Below are 16273 nucleotides of genomic sequence, written 5' to 3' on the forward strand. Positions count from 1 at the left end.
ATGGACACAGAAGGGACACAGGTGACTGTCATCTGGAAAAACTGTCTGGATTCCTTTTGAGTGGAATGGATGGGGGCCTGGAGAGATTGGAGGATGGTGAACAAAGGAATGGAAGAGTAGATGCATGGATGGACAGATGGACGGACGGATGATGGAAGGATGGATGGATGCATGCATGCATGCATGGATGGACAGATGATGGACAAATGGAGAATATATGAAAGAATGAACGACTGAGTACACACACCAACCATGAGGACCCTGCAAGAACCAGGAAGGGCACCCTCCCATGAGCTGAGGAATTGGATTGACTCAGCACCCTGCGCCCACAGCCAAGGTGAGAACAATGGTAAATTCTCCATCGCTTGTCACTGGCAGCAACGTCCATGGAAATAAACCAACAGGGAGAATGCAAAACTGACAGGGACCCAGGATGTGCTCTGAGATGCCTTTAATTGCTCTGGTGCCACGCAGACCTAGGACTGCAGACTCTCATTCTTCAGGAGGAAAGGAGCTGCTGTGGGAGCCGGGAGCTCCTCCCCCCATTTCTGCTGGCAGGTGCTGTTCAGGAGGGTGAACTGGGTAAACCATGGGCGTGAGTCCACAATGAAAGTGCAGCTCACCTGAAAAAAGTAATTTTATGTAAGACATCAAATCAGAACAATGTAACAATGAGAGCGCTTAGCAGGAAGGACTTAGCAGGAGCTCAAGGTGCATTAAGAACTAAAGGGGAAAGAAAAGCAGAATCAAACAGTGGCCTGGGGCTGGGCTCCAGAGCTCTAGTCTCCACCATCAAGGCAGGCGCTCCTGAGAGGGTGCCTGGTGGGGCCATCACCTGCCCTTCAGGGTCCCCCCCACCCAGGGCACGTGATGCTGCCTGAAGGGTCTCTGCCCCGTGAGCTCTTGGGGGAGCCAGCAGACTGCCCAGGAGATGGCCCAGATGGTGCCCACCCTGCCATCAGCTGCAGCTGCAAACCCACCCCAAGGAGAGGCTACCCCAAGGCTGGGGTCCGGGGAGACCCCAGCCCCACTGAGGGCATCACCCTGACTGAGGCCCATCCCCAAGGTTTCAGTTCAACGGACCAGATGTCGGTTCATAGGGTGATGACAAACGGTCTGACTGACCGGGACTCCTCCTTGCCACCCAGGAGACAAGAGGGAGGGGTGGGGCGACCAGCAAACTAAACTGTCCTCCTGTCCGGAAGAATCGGAGCAAAGGAAAGAGGCCCACAGGGAGAACAGCGTCCTCCTGGACCCGAGTTCTCAGGAAGCTGGAGGCTGGGGCCCGGCGAGGCTCCATCCAAGAGGGAAGGGCCCATGGGGGTCTGTGGGGTTCTCTGGGGGGCCAGCCGGGCTGTGAGCACAGGGCCCAGCTTGGTGCTGTGCTGGGAGCATCTCTGTACAGGGGGAGCCCTGGGACCTGGCGGGGAGGGGCCAGGGCCTGTCATTCTGCCCCAGGGTCATCCCTGAGGCCTTCCAAGGCTCCTCTCATAGACCCTTCTTGACATTATTTTTCATTCTCTGAAGATTTGTGATGCTTTTGGTTGATTTTATCCTCAAACCTTTTTCTGTTCTGGGCCTTCTTGCAAGGGGCAGTTGTCAATGTCTTCGTCGTGTTTTTTACAAATTGTGCGGCCCAGCTCCAGGTCCATTAAATATATCCAAGTATACATCTGTCAAGGAGAGATTATAGAAACTTCTGTGAAATACTTACTTTGCAGTAATGAGAAAAACACAGACAACCAAGTAGAAAATGGGCAAATAGGTATGAATGTGCACATGTGTATAAATTGGGACAAACTTAGGTGCATTTTTCTTATTTTTAATTTATGTATTATTTTACTTTTTCATTTTAATTCTCTACTCTTCCTACAAAAAGATGTCCCTCAGTGCAGCTCCAGCCCTGGATTCTTCCCTGCCACCCTCCTGATAGCTGGTACCCAGGAGCCGTGTCATGAGTACATGGCGGTGGTCACGGGAGGTAGGGCCCCAGCGCTGAGAGCACACGCACAGCACACCTGACATGAAACCCAGCTCTCAATCCTCCAGACACACGGAGGGCATCGCACGGCTCCTTCTCGGGAGGCGGATGGGGGTGCTTGTCCACCGAGCCACCCTCAGAGCTGCCCTGTCCCTCAGGGTTAACACAGATAGGATTTCATCCCCTCCCCTACAGAGAGGTCATGAAAACTCGGAAGAACTCCAACACGGAGAGGAATGTAGCCAGAAACTTCCATAGGGAGGAGCACGGCCCTGACCTGGAATTGTCTAGAAAGCTGGCTTCCTTAGGGGCTCAGGAATGCCTGCAGCCGATGCTACCAGCCACACACACACACACACACACACACACACACAGACACACACACACACACACACACACACCCAGCCCCTTGCACTGCCGCTGGACCCTGGGCAAGGTTAGGCTTAGGGCAGTGGGGGTGGGGGGTGGCAGCTCAGTCCACAGTGATGCTCGAGGGGCCCTCAGCCTCCACAGGTCCAGGGCTGGGCGCAGCCCAGCGAAGGGCCAGCCGGTCAGGAAATGAGGGCCCTTGAGGGAAGCCAGGGCCGTCTGCGCAGGGAGGGGGACAGCCTCCAGTCCCATGAGGAGTGTGTGCAGCGGGGGACCTTCACATCAGAGCCCCGCTGACCCGGGCCACCTTGGGGCTAACCATCTGGGGCCAGTAATCGGTCTGGGCTCAAGACTGTTGGACAACAACTAATCCAGACAAAGTACCTGGGGTGGGGGAGGTATGAGCATCGGTGGGAAAGCGCTGCACAGCCAGGTGCTAAGGGCACCCACACTCCCATCAGGTGCCCCCTCTTCCCCACCCTGATGCTCTGTAACCTATGACCTTCTTTCCCAGAACTGCCTCGGGAACACTGACTGTGACGGACTCGGCCCGGCCATCTTCCTCTCTCCCCCGCCCCTCACTCTGCTCTCTGCCCACCTGCTCAGGACAAAGACCTGGGGTCTGTGCCTGATCCCCGCCCCACTACCTGCCACGTCAACCTCCAAGCCGACTCAGAAGCCGGTTTTCCTCTGCCTCCTGTCGTCCAGGGCCCAGCTCCTGCACCCTGGTCTCAACTTGCCCCCAAGCTGTGGAGCCCACTACCCCCACGGGGTCCAGAGAGATGCTGGACAAAGCTGAGCGACCTCCTTCCATGAGTCCCTGCTCCTCTGAGGATAACATCCTGACCCAGCCCTGGCACACACCCACCCTGCACGCCCACCTCTCTGAACCTCCTTCCCTGAGACACTGGCCCACAGCCCTCAGGCTGGCCCCACCGGGCACTGGCAGCTCACCCTGGTCCAGGACCCTCTCCGGGGCTGCCCGCCCTTCTTGTCCCCAAACCTGCACTTGGCCGGGTCCTTCCAGGAGTGCCCATCATGAAGAGCGCTTCCCCACCCCCCACCCCCCCTCCCCTCAGCCCTGCGGTCCTACACTGACCGCTCTTGTCCAGGTCTTCCACTATCTCACCTGAAAACTTAGGGCCTGTGTGCTTCTCATCACCAGTGTAACAGCCCTGCGAGGTCACGCCCTGTCTGCCTCTGCTGCCTCCGGCCAGGCCTGACCCACGGCGGCCACGTGGTCAAGGCCGGCTCACTCCACGAGGGGCCTCAGCCCAACATCCAGGCAGTGATCCTGGCAGCTGAGGCCTGCGATCGGCTCCGCTCTGCGCTGCCGGCCCTTCCTGGGCTTTGATGTCGGGGCGCTGCCTCCGCTCCGTCTGTCTCCCTCCTCACCTGCCCTCTGCCTCCCTCTCCTTCTCTCCCTGTTCCAAGCGCTAAGCTAACACATCAGAAACTTGGAGCCCTTCTATTCTGGTACCTTGTATTTTTAAATATTCTTGACCAAATGAAACATCCCTTACCTTTTCCTGCAGACAGCGGACGGCCCCTTCCCCCGACCCCGGGCCCAGCTTCAGGAAGAAGGTGGAGCCGCAGACAGGGAGCCTCCCTCACCCTCTGGCCCCCACTCCCCACCCCCACCCCCCACTCCCACACCCATCCACCATTCCCCCACTCCCAGCCGCATCCCCCATCTCCCACCCCATCCCCCACTCCCATCTCCCACCCCCATCCCCCACTGCCACCCCCATCCACCATTCCCCCACTCCCAGCCACATCCCCCATCTCCCACCCCCATCCCCCACTCCCATCCGCCTCACCTTGCGCTGGCTCCGCCCCACCCAAAGCAGCTTGTAAGCGTACTCATCTGGCTCCTGTTCATTGAAGTGAAACACAGCAAACTCCACACACAAGCGGAAGCTTTGCGTACTCTTACTGATGTCCTCAAACTTCCAGCTGCAGACATGAGGCCCCAGAGCAAGAAGCCCCAGGAGCAGAGACAGCTTCAGGAACATGCTGTCCGGCATTGGCCTGGAGGCCAGCAGTACTGTGGGCCGCCCTCCCCAGCTCCCCAGCCAGCGCCGCCCTGCCCTGCACAGCCCTGTGCTGCTGGCCAGGCCCTCTGCCCAGCTCCTCCTCTCTGTCCCTCCCGTCATCACCCGACGGGAGGCGGTGGCGGGGGAGTGTCCCAATTTCCACCCCTCATCACATAAACCTTGAGCCCAAGGACATGCAGGCTCTGTTCCCCCTCATCTCCAGGGCGTCCCCAGCCCAGCTTCGGTAGGGCCTTGGTGAGGGTCTCAAGCCCACTAGGCTTTGCCCTCATGGCAGTGCCTCCCTGGGCTGGCAGAGTCACGGGCACTTAGGAATGCTGGTGGGTCCTGAGTCCCCGGAGCCGAGGAGAAAACCAGATCTACCTCTGACCTTGGCTGCAGCCGATGACCTCAGGGCACAACGGGAAGGTCCAGTGAGGGACAGCATGGGGCCGGGGCACCATCCTCTCCACCACCACTGGCACCTGCTGACCTACATGACAGGAGGCCTGGCCATGCTTGGCAGTGGGCAGGGGACAAGGGGTAAGCCAGCCAAGGCAGGGGCTCTGCTGGAACGGATGTGAGCGGCAGCCACGGGCAGGAGGGCTTCCAGGGCTGGGGAAGGTCAGGCCCTGCCTTGCCCCAGCCAACGTGCATTCTCACGCAGAGCTGCCACCTGTGGCGCTGCGGCCTCTGCCGTGTGGCCGTGTCAGGCTCTTCTCACGGGAACCGTGTTACTGATGTGCCCTGCCTGGGGTGCACACCAGGCCGTGGGATCAAGCGGGCCGGGAAAGTAGGATGTGCTGCCTGTGGACGTGAGGATGCTCCACACTGGACATGGGGGAGACGGACTCCTGTATGTTAATGATGATCCCAGAAAGGATGCGGGGCCTGGGCCATCACCATGGGGACAGGTTGTAGGACAGGACTGGGGCTGCACTCAGCCTCTGGCACCTGCATTGGTACCCTGGTGCCCCACGGGAGGCTCGTAGTGGGTTTAAAATCACCCCATGACTGGGTCTGAATGCTGAGGGACATGTGCAAAGCCCCCCGGTGTAGTTAAAATGCATCTGAGGTCAGACCACAGAAGAATTGAAAAGAGCAGGACACAGACCTTCCGACGGGAAACAGGAGCTGAGGTGAAGGTGGCCACTGTTGCTCAGGGGGTTCTGTCTGGCCTTGGCCGGCATGGGGCCCAGGAATAATGGCTCCATCCTTCTGAACCCAAGTGCCCTCAAAGGAAGCTTGGCTGACCACACAGCCACGCTTATCAGTTTGTACTTGCACCTATCAGATTGTGGGGAGATGTTAGAAATCCCAAACACAGGTACTAAAAGACCAAAGCTGGCTCACGCCAGCTGTGCTCATGGAGCTGCCCGGAGCTGGGGCAGGGGAGGGGGACGCCTGTTTCACCAGTGCTTATGGCCACATCACGGCAATAGGTCAGTCAGGAAAGGGACAGCCTGCCAACCACAGGACACACAAATCAGATCCCCGAACTCAAAAGGTGGAGGGAAGACCCCTCAGCCCCTCCCTTTGAAGTCCTCCTCCAGACAGTGTCCCATGGCCTCTCTGTCCCACTTAGAGCCCCAGGCCCCCATCCCTCGGCCCCTCCAGGGTTGCCCCCACCAGGACCCGGGAAGAGAGAGGTGCTCACGGGGGTTCTGTCAACTCAGGGCCTGTCGCAGGGCTGGTGATCAGTGTTGACGGCCATGGAGGCCAGGCTGGGTGCCGATGGGGGGCGCAGGGGTCAGGGAGCATGAGGGGAGGTGTGACTGGAGCTGCCATCTTCTGAGCTGACCCCAGACGCCCTGAGAAGATTTCTTGTCCGTCAGGCAGCTCCAGGGCAGACGCCCCGATGGCGATCCACAGAGGACAGAGCCTTCTGTCATCCTTGTCACCCACCTCCCACCTCTGTGCCTGGGCATCAACCCAACACCACCACCGCAGAAGGGCCACTCACTGTGAATCTGGCCTCAGAGATGGACACAGAAGGGACACAGGTGTCTGTCGCCTGGCAAAACTGTCTGGATTCCTTTTGAGTGGAATGGATGGGGGCCTGGAGAGATTGGAGGATGGTGAACAAAGGAATGGAAGAATAGATGTATGGATGGACGGATGGATGGATGCATGCATGCATGGATGGACAGATGATGGACAAATGGAGAATACATGAAAGAATGAACGACTGAGTACACACACCAACCATGAGGACCCTGCAAGAACCAGGAAGGGCACCCTCCCATGAGCTGAGGAATTGGATTGACTCAGCACCCTGCGCCCACAGCCAAGGTGAGAACAATGGTAAATTCTCCATCGCTTGTCACTGGCAGCAACGTCCATGGAAATAAACCAACAGGGAGAATGCAAAACTGACAGGGACCCAGGATGTGCTCTGAGATGCCTTTAATTGCTCTGGTGCCACGCAGACCTAGGACTGCAGACTCTCATTCTTCAGGAGGAAAGGAGCTGCTGTGGGAGCCGGGAGCTCCTCCCCCCATTTCTGCTGGCAGGTGCTGTTCAGGAGGGTGAACTGGGTAAACCATGGGCGTGAGTCCACAATGAAAGTGCAGCTCACCTGAAAAAAGTAATTTTATGTAAGACATCAAATCAGAACAATGTAACAATGAGAGCGCTTAGCAGGAAGGACTTAGCAGGAGCTCAAGGTGCATTAAGAACTAAAGGGGAAAGAAAAGCAGAATCAAACAGTGGCCTGGGGCTGGGCTCCAGAGCTCTAGTCTCCACCATCAAGGCAGGCGCTCCTGAGAGGGTGCCTGGTGGGGCCATCACCTGCCCTTCAGGGTCCCCCCCACCCAGGGCACGTGATGCTGCCTGAAGGGTCTCTGCCCCGTGAGCTCTTGGGGGAGCCAACAGACTGCCCAGGAGATGGCCCAGATGGTGCCCACCCCGCCATCAGCTGCAGCTGCAAACCCACCCCAAGGAGAGGCTACCCCAAGGCTGGGGTCCGGGGAGACCCCAGCCCCACTGAGGGCATCACCCTGACTGAGGCCCATCCCCAAGGTTTCAGTTCAACGGACCAGATGTCCGTTCATAGGGTGATGACAAACGGTCTGACTGACCGGGACTCCTCCTTGCCGCCCAGGAGACAAGAGGGAGGGGTGGGGCGACCAGCAAACTAAAGTGTCCTCCTGTCCAGAGGAATCAGAGCAAAGGAAAGAGGCCCACAGGGAGAACAGCGTCCTCCTGGACCCGAGTTCTCAGGAAGCTGGAGGCTGGGGCCTGGCGAGGCTCCATCCAAGAGGGAAGGGCCCATGGGGGTCTGTGGGGTTCTCTGGGGGGCCAGCCGGGCTGTGAGCACAGGGCCCAGCTTGGTGCTGTGCTGGGAGCATCTCTGTACAGGGGGAGCCCTGGGACCTGGCGGGGAGGGGCCAGGGCCTGTCATTCTGCCCCAGGGTCATCCCTGAGGCCTTCCAAGGCTCCTCTCATAGACCCTTCTTGACATTATTTTTCATTCTCTGAAGATTTGTGATGCTTTTGGTTGATTTTATCCTCAAACCTTTTTCTGTTCTGGGCCTTCTTGCAAGGGGCAGTTGTCAATGTCTTCGTCGTGTTTTTTACAAATTGTGCGGCCCAGCTCCAGGTCCATTAAATATATCCAAGTATACATCTGTCAAGGAGAGATTATAGAAACTTCTGTGAAATACTTACTTTGCAGTAATGAGAAAAACACAGACAACCAAGTAGAAAATGGGCAAATAGGTATGAATGTGCACATGTGTATAAATTGGGACAAACCTAGGTGCATTTTTCTTATTTTTAATTTATGTATTATTTTACTTTTTCATTTTAATTCTCTACTCTTCCTACAAAAAGATGTCCCTCAGTGCAGCTCCAGCCCTGGATTCTTCCCTGCCACCCTCCTGATAGCTGGTACCCAGGAGCCGTGTCATGAGTACATGGCGGTGGTCACGGGAGGTAGGGCCCCAGCGCTGAGAGCACACGCACAGCACACCTGACATGAAACCCAGCTCTCAATCCTCCAGACACACGGAGGGCATCGCACGGCTCCTTCTCGGGAGGCGGATGGGGGTGCTTGTCCACCGAGCCACCCTCAGAGCTGCCCTGTCCCTCAGGGTTAACACAGATAGGATTTCATCCCCTCCCCTACAGAGAGGTCATGAAAACTCGGAAGAACTCCAACACGGAGAGGAATGTAGCCAGAAACTTCCATAGGGAGGAGCACGGCCCTGACCTGGAATTGTCTAGAAAGCTGGCTTCCTTAGGGGCTCAGGAATGCCTGCAGCCGATGCCACCAGCCACACACACACACACACACACACACACACACACACACACACACACACCCAGCCCCTTGCACTGCCGCTGGACCCTGGGCGAGGTTAGGCTTAGGGCAGTGGGGGTGGGGGGTGGCAGCTCAGTCCACAGTGATGCTCGAGGGGCCCTCAGCCTCCACAGGTCCAGGGCTGGGCGCAGCCCAGCGAAGGGCCAGCCGGTCAGGAAATGAGGGCCCTTGAGGGAAGCCAGGGCCGTCTGCGCAGGGAGGGGGACAGCCTCCAGTCCCATGAGGAGTGTGTGCAGCGGGGGACCTTCACATCAGAGCCCCGCTGACCCGGGCCACCTTGGGGCTAACCATCTGGGGCCAGTAATCGGTCTGGGCTCAAGACTGTTGGACAACAACTAATCCAGACAAAGTACCTGGGGCGGGGGAGGTATGAGCATCGGTGGGAAAGCGCTGCACAGCCAGGTGCTAAGGGCACCCACACTCCCATCAGGTGCCCCCTCTTCCCCACCCTGATGCTCTGTAACCTATGACCTTCTTTCCCAGAACTGCCTCGGGAACACTGACTGTGACGGACTCGGCCCGGCCATCTTCCTCTCTCCCCCGCCCCTCACTCTGCTCTCTGCCCATCTGCTCAGGACAAAGACCTGGGGTCTGTGCCTGATCCCCGCCCCACTACCTGCCACGTCAACCTCCAAGCCGACTCAGAAGCCGGTTTTCCTCTGCCTCCTGTCGTCCAGGGCCCAGCTCCTGCACCCTGGTCTCAACTTGCCCCCAAGCTGTGGAGCCCACTACCCCCACGGGGTCCAGAGAGATGCTGGACAAAGCTGAGCGACCTCCTTCCATGAGTCCCTGCTCCTCTGAGGATAACATCCTGACCCAGCCCTGGCACACACCCACCCTGCACGCCCACCTCTCTGAACCTCCTTCCCTGAGACACTGGCCCACAGCCCTCAGGCTGGCCCCACCGGGCACTGGCAGCTCACCCTGGTCCAGGACCCTCTCCGGGGCTGCCCACCCTTCTTGTCCCCAAACCTGCACTTGGCCGGGTCCTTCCAGGAGTGCCCATCATGAAGAGCGCTTCCCCACCCCCCACCCCCCCTCCCCTCAGCCCTGCGGTCCTACACTGACCGCTCTTGTCCAGGTCTTCCACTATCTCACCTGAAAACTTAGGGCCTGTGTGCTTCTCATCACCAGTGTAACAGCCCTGCGAGGTCACGCCCTGTCTGCCTCTGCTGCCTCCGGCCAGGCCTGACCCACGGCGGCCACGTGGTCAAGGCCGGCTCACTCCACGAGGGGCCTCAGCCCAACATCCAGGCAGTGATCCTGGCAGCTGAGGCCTGCGATCGGCTCCGCTCTGCGCTGCCGGCCCTTCCTGGGCTTTGATGTCAGGGCGCTGCCTCCGCTCCGTCTGTCTCCCTCCTCACCTGCCCTCTGCCTCCCTCTCCTTCTCTCCCTGTTCCAAGCGCTAAGCTAACACATCAGAAACTTGGAGCCCTTCTATTCTGGTACCTTGTATTTTTAAATATTCTTGACCAAATGAAACATCCCTTACCTTTTCCTGCAGACAGCGGACGGCCCCTTCCCCCGACCCCGGGCCCAGCTTCAGGAAGAAGGTGGAGCCGCAGACAGGGAGCCTCCCTCACCCTCTGGCCCCCACTCCCCACCCCCACCCCCCACTCCCACACCCATCCACCATTCCCCCACTCCCAGCCGCATCCCCCATCTCCCACCCCATCCCCCACTCCCATCTCCCACCCCCATCCCCCACTGCCACCCCCATCCACCATTCCCCCACTCCCAGCCGCATCCCCCATCTCCCACCCCCATCCCCCACTCCCATCCGCCTCACCTTGCGCTGGCTCCGCCCCACCCAAAGCAGCTTGTAAGCGTACTCATCTGGCTCCTGTTCATTGAAGTGAAACACAGCAAACTCCACACACAAGCGGAAGCTTTGCGTACTCTTACTGATGTCCTCAAACTTCCAGCTGCAGACATGAGGCCCCAGAGCAAGAAGCCCCAGGAGCAGAGACAGCTTCAGGAACATGCTGTCCGGCATTGGCCTGGAGGCCAGCAGTACTGTGGGCCGCCCTCCCCAGCTCCCCAGCCAGCGCCGCCCTGCCCTGCACAGCCCTGTGCTGCTGGCCAGGCCCTCTGCCCAGCTCCTCCTCTCTGTCCCTCCCGTCATCACCCGACGGGAGGCGGTGGCGGGGGAGTGTCCCAATTTCCACCCCTCATCACATAAACCTTGAGCCCAAGGACATGCAGGCTCTGTTCCCCCTCATCTCCAGGGCGTCCCCAGCCCAGCTTCGGTAGGGCCTTGGTGAGGGTCTCAAGCCCACTAGGCTTTGCCCTCATGGCAGTGCCTCCCTGGGCTGGCAGAGTCACGGGCACTTAGGAATGCTGGTGGGTCCTGAGTCCCTGGAGCCGAGGAGAAAACCAGATCTACCTCTGACCTTGGCTGCAGCCGATGACCTCAGGGCACAACGGGAAGGTCCAGTGAGGGACAGCATGGGGCCGGGGCACCATCCTCTCCACCACCACTGGCACCTGCTGACCTACATGACAGGAGGCCTGGCCATGCTTGGCAGTGGGCAGGGGACAAGGGGTAAGCCAGCCAAGGCAGGGGCTCTGCTGGAATGGATGTGAGCGGCAGCCATGGGCAGGAGGGCTTCCAGGGCTGGGGAAGGTCAGGCCCTGCCTTGCCCCAGCCAACGTGCATTCTCACGCAGAGCTGCCATCTGTGGCGCTGTGGCCTCTGCCGTGTGGCCGTGTCAGGCTCTTCTCACGGGAACCGTGTTACTGATGTGCCCTGCCTGGGGTGCACACCAGGCCGTGGGATCAAGCGGGCCGGGAAAGTGGGATGTGCTGCCTGTGGACGTGAGGATGCTCCACACTGGACATGGGGGAGACGGACTCCTGTATGTTAATGATGATCCCAGAAAGGATGCGGGGCCTGGGCCATCACCATGGGGACAGGTTGTAGGACAGGACTGGGGCTGCACTCAGCCTCTGGCACCTGCATTGGTACCCTGGTGCCCCACGGGAGGCTCGTAGTGGGTTTAAAATCACCCCATGACTGGGTCTGAATGCTGAGGGACATGTGCAAAGCCCCCCGGTGTAGTTAAAATGCATCTGAGGTCAGACCACAGAAGAATTGAAAAGAGCAGGACACAGACCTTCCGACGGGAAACAGGAGCTGAGGTGAAGGTGGCCACTGTTGCTCAGGGGGTTCTGTCTGGCCTTGGCCGGCATGGGGCCCAGGAATAATGGCTCCATCCTTCTGAACCCAAGTGCCCTCAAAGGAAGCTTGGCTGACCACACAGCCACGCTTATCAGTTTGTACTTGCACCTATCAGATTGTGGGGAGATGTTAGAAATCCCAAACACAGGTACTAAAAGACCAAAGCTGGCTCACGCCAGCTGTGCTCATGGAGCTGCCCGGAGCTGGGGCGGGGGAGGGGGACGCCTGTTTCACCAGTGCTTATGGCCACATCACGGCAATAGGTCAGTCAGGAAAGGGACAGCCTGCCAACCACAGGACACACAAATCAGATCCCTGAACTGAAAAGGCATAGGGAAGACCCCTCAGCCCCTCCCTTTGAAGTCCTCCTCCAGACAGTGTCCCATGGCCTCTCTGTCCCACTTAGAGCCCCAGGCCCCCATCCCTCGGCCCCTCCAGGGTTGCCCCCACCAGGACCCGGGAAGAGAGAGGTGCTCACGGGGGTTCTGTCAACTCAGGGCCTGTCGCAGGGCTGGTGATCAGTGTTGACGGCCATGGAGGCCAGGCTGGGTGCCGATGGGGGGCGCAGGGGTCAGGGAGCATGAGGGGAGGTGTGACTGGAGCTGCCATCTTCTGAGCTGACCCCAGACGCCCTGAGAAGATTTCTTGTCCGTCAGGCAGCTCCAGGGCAGACGCCCTGATGGCGATCCACAGAGGACAGAGCCTTCTGTCATCCTTGTCACCCACCTCCCACCTCTGTGCCTGGGCATCAACCCAACACCACCACCGCAGAAGGGCCACTCACTGTGAATCTGGCCTCAGAGATGGACACAGAAGGGACACAGGTGTCTGTCGCCTGGCAAAACTGTCTGGATTCCTTTTGAGTGGAATGGATGGGGGCCTGGAGAGATTGGAGGATGGTGAACAAAGGAATGGAAGAATAGATGTATGGATGGACGGATGGATGGATGCATGCATGCATGGATGGACAGATGATGGACAAATGGAGAATACATGAAAGAATGAACGACTGAGTACACACACCAACCATGAGGACCCTGCAAGAACCAGGAAGGGCACCCTCCCATGAGCTGAGGAATTGGATTGACTCAGCACCCTGCGCCCACAGCCAAGGTGAGAACAATGGTAAATTCTCCATCGCTTGTCACTGGCAGCAACGTCCATGGAAATAAACCAACAGGGAGAATGCAAAACTGACAGGGACCCAGGATGTGCTCTGAGATGCCTTTAATTGCTCTGGTGCCACGCAGACCTAGGACTGCAGACTCTCATTCTTCAGGAGGAAAGGAGCTGCTGTGGGAGCCGGGAGCTCCTCCCCCCATTTCTGCTGGCAGGTGCTGTTCAGGAGGGTGAACTGGGTAAACCATGGGCGTAAGTCCACAATGAAAGTGCAGCTCACCTGAAAAAAGTAATTTTATGTAAGACATCAAATCAGAACAATGTAACAATGAGAGCGCTTAGCAGGAAGGACTTAGCAGGAGCTCAAGGTGCATTAAGAACTAAAGGGGAAAGAAAAGCAGAATCAAACAGTGGCCTGGGGCTGGGCTCCAGAGCTCTAGTCTCCACCATCAAGGCAGGCGCTCCTGAGAGGGTGCCTGGTGGGGCCATCACCTGCCCTTCAGGGTCCCCCCCCACCCAGGGCACGTGATGCTGCCTGAAGGGTCTCTGCCCCGTGAGCTCTTGGGGGAGCCAGCAGACTGCCCAGGAGATGGCCCAGATGGTGCCCACCCCGCCATCAGCTGCAGCTGCAAACCCACCCCAAGGAGAGGCTACCCCAAGGCTGGGGTCCGGGGAGACCCCAGCCCCACTGAGGGCATCACCCTGACTGAGGCCCATCCCCAAGGTTTCAGTTCAACGGACCAGATGTCAGTTCATAGGGTGATGACAAACGGTCTGACTGACCGGGACTCCTCCTTGCCACCCAGGAGACAAGAGGGAGGGGTGGGGCGACCAGCAAACTAAACTGTCCTCCTGTCCGGAAGAATCGGAGCAAAGGAAAGAGGCCCACAGGGAGAACAGCGTCCTCCTGGACCCGAGTTCTCAGGAAGCTGGAGGCTGGGGCCCGGCGAGGCTCCATCCAAGAGGGAAGGGCCCATGGGGGTCTGTGGGGTTCTCTGGGGGGCCAGCCGGGCTGTGAGCACAGGCCCCAGCTCGGTGCTGTGCTGGGAGCATCTCTGTGCAGGGGGAGCCCTGGGACCTGGCGGGGAGGGGCCAGGGCCTGTCATTCTGCCCCAGGGTCACCCCTGAGGCCTTCCCTATGCACCCTCCCCTCGGCATGCTGTGAGATTAAGATAATATGTCTATTGGTCTCTGCCTGTATTCCTGGCACAGAGCACCTGGATCCCTTGTAAATTTCTAAGTGATAAGAACAGCAGGAGCATGTTTTGTTCTATTGTGGTGACTCTGGGTGGGCCCCTGGCTGGGAGCTGGTCAGCAGAAAGTCCAATGATGACCAATGATGGGGCTCGGGATAGTCTTGCCTACAAGCCTCCCTAGAATCCTGATGGTGTGGCGTTCAGAGCATCCCTGTGGGTGAGCACATCCAGATGTTGGGGGGAGGGGTGATACCCCTCGATCCTCAGAAGCGCCTGTGCTCAGAACCCTCCTCTACGTCACCTTGTGTATCTCCGCATCTGGCTGTTCATCTGTATCCTTTACCATATCTTTTAATAAGATGGGAAACGTAAGTATTTCCCTGAGTTCTGTGAGCCACTGTAGCAAATTCATCAAACCTGAAGAGGGGGAGATGGGAACCTCCGATCTGTGGTCAATTGGACAGAAGTTGTGGGCAGCCTGGGGACCTACTCCCTGCGACTGGCATTTGAATGGGTTGGGGTGTCTCGTGGGCCTGAGCCCTTAACCTGTGAGACGTGATGCCCCCTCCAGGTAGGTAACTGGTGTCCCCGAGAATTGTTTGGTGGGGGAAAAACCCCACACATCTGGTGACCAGAAGGGTCAGTAGTGAGGTGTTCAGCGTAGGGAATAAAGGAGATGCGCGGGAACTATGTGTTTTCTTCATACCCCCCCCTTGATATGATTCTTCCTTCTCAGATTGGTGATGCTTTGGGTTGATTTTACTCTCAAACCTTTTTCTCTTCTGGGCCTTCTTGCAAGGGTCAGTGGTCAATGTCTTCGTCGTGTTTTTTACAAATTGTGCGGCCCAGCTCCAGGTCCATTAAATATATCATTGTCCGGTTCTGTCAAGGAGAAATTAGAAAACAGAAAGGCAAAGAATCCAGTAGAAAAGATGTCCCTGAGTGCAGCTCCGGCAGCCCTGGACCCTTCCCTGCCGCCCTCCTGATGGCGCTACCCGGGAGCCACATCACCAGTACATGGCGGTGGGGGAGGGGGGTGGTCACGGGAGGTAGGGTCCCGGCGCTGAGAGCACACGCACAGCACACCTGACACGAGACCCAGCTCTCGATCGCATCCGCCAGGCACACGGAGGGCATCGCACGGCTCCTTCTAGGGAGGCGGATGGGGGTGCTTGTCCACCGAGCCGCCCTCAGAGCTGCCCTGTCCCTCGGGGGCAGCATCCAGACCAGGACAGGGGGCTGGGGGCTGGATGCTCTGTCTCTCCTGGGGCAGCTGCAGCACCAAAGGGCTCACCTTGTAAACCTTCATCCAGGTGGATGTTTGTGAACCGGGTGCTGCTCTGTGTGTTCATCAGCTTCTCTAAGAGGTTAACACAAGACAGGGTTTCATCCCCTACAGAGAGGTCGGAAAACTCGGAAGAACTCCAACACGGAGAGGAATGTAACCGGAAACTTCCATAGGGAGGAGCACGGCCCTGACCTGGAATTGTCTAGAAAGCTGGCTTCCTTAGGGGCTCAGGAATGCCTGCAGCTGATGCCACCAGCCACACACACACACACACACACACACACACACACACACACACACACATATGCCCAGCCCCTTGCACTGCCGCTGGACCCTGGGCGAAGACGGGCTTAGGGCCTGGCGAGGGTTGGGGGCAGCTGAGTCTGCAGTGATGCTCGAGGGGCCCTCAGCCTCCCCAGGTCCAGAGCTGCGACGCAGCCCAGAAGAGGGCCAGCCGGTCAGGAAATGAGAGCCCTTGAGGGAAGCCAGGGCCGTCTGTGCAGGGGGGGGGCCAGCCTCCAGTCCCTTCAGGAGTGTGTGCAGCGGCGGACCCTCACATCAGAGCCCCGCTGACCTGGGCCGGCTCGGGGCTGGCCATCCGGCAGCCTGGGCCCACGACTGTCATTCACCTTTTGCTGGGCTGCCTGACCTCCAGCAGCCTGTCGGCATGCTCTTCCTCATGGTCGCTGTTGAACAAAGCCACGGCAAACTCCACAGACACCGCAAAATAATTGTGGTCCTTACTAATGTCTACAAGTTCCTTTTGAATGATCCAGACGTGA

The 16273-nt window shown here is 58.5% G+C and overlaps 2 protein-coding genes and 1 long non-coding RNA gene across 3 annotated transcripts; all 3 read right to left on the reverse strand.

The window, feature by feature from the left end:
* Window positions 1–403: 403 nt before the first annotated feature.
* Window positions 404–4456, reverse strand: LOC307197699 (putative cystatin-15). The gene is made up of 3 exons (XM_079943895.1): window positions 4171–4456; window positions 1563–1673; window positions 404–623 (listed from the first exon to the last, which is right to left on the reverse strand). Exons 1-3 carry the CDS (start codon window positions 4375–4377, stop codon window positions 477–479), a joined length of 465 nt encoding a protein of 154 aa, XP_079800021.1. The 5' UTR covers window positions 4378–4456; the 3' UTR covers window positions 404–476.
* Window positions 4457–6752: 2296 nt separating this feature from the next.
* On the reverse strand, window positions 6753–10784 carry LOC307198220 (putative cystatin-15). Its single transcript, XM_079944980.1, has 3 exons — window positions 10497–10784; window positions 7901–8011; window positions 6753–6961 (listed from the first exon to the last, which is right to left on the reverse strand). Exons 1-3 carry the CDS (start codon window positions 10701–10703, stop codon window positions 6815–6817), a joined length of 465 nt encoding a protein of 154 aa, XP_079801106.1. The 5' UTR covers window positions 10704–10784; the 3' UTR covers window positions 6753–6814.
* Window positions 10785–12745: 1961 nt separating this feature from the next.
* On the reverse strand, window positions 12746–15697 carry LOC307198564. The gene is made up of 3 exons (XR_013831645.1): window positions 15498–15697; window positions 14975–15085; window positions 12746–13287 (listed from the first exon to the last, which is right to left on the reverse strand). It is a non-coding gene; the product is annotated as an uncharacterized lncRNA (long non-coding RNA).
* Between the last annotated feature and the right edge of the window lie 576 nt (window positions 15698–16273).

The sequence above is a fragment of the Stenella coeruleoalba genome, assembly GCF_951394435.1.
Source record: "Stenella coeruleoalba genome assembly, chromosome: 15".
In the NCBI taxonomy this organism is placed as follows: Eukaryota; Metazoa; Chordata; class Mammalia; order Artiodactyla; family Delphinidae; genus Stenella; species Stenella coeruleoalba.

Bases quoted from the DNA above. Each gene is read 5' to 3' on its own strand.
- LOC307197699 (XM_079943895.1), bottom strand. From the start codon at position 4,377: ATGCCGGACAGCATGTTCCTGAAGCTGTCTCTGCTCCTGGGGCTTCTT. The intron at 1,674-4,170 runs GTGAGGCGGATG...TCTCCTTGACAG, and splicing joins TGGGGCGGAGCCAGCGCAAG to ATGTATACTTGGATATATTT. The intron at 624-1,562 runs GTTTGAGGATAA...TACTTTTTTCAG, and splicing joins AAGGCCCAGAACAGAAAAAG to GTGAGCTGCACTTTCATTGT.
- LOC307198220 (XM_079944980.1), bottom strand. From the start codon at position 10,703: ATGCCGGACAGCATGTTCCTGAAGCTGTCTCTGCTCCTGGGGCTTCTT. The intron at 8,012-10,496 runs GTGAGGCGGATG...TCTCCTTGACAG, and splicing joins TGGGGCGGAGCCAGCGCAAG to ATGTATACTTGGATATATTT. The intron at 6,962-7,900 runs GTTTGAGGATAA...TACTTTTTTCAG, and splicing joins AAGGCCCAGAACAGAAAAAG to GTGAGCTGCACTTTCATTGT.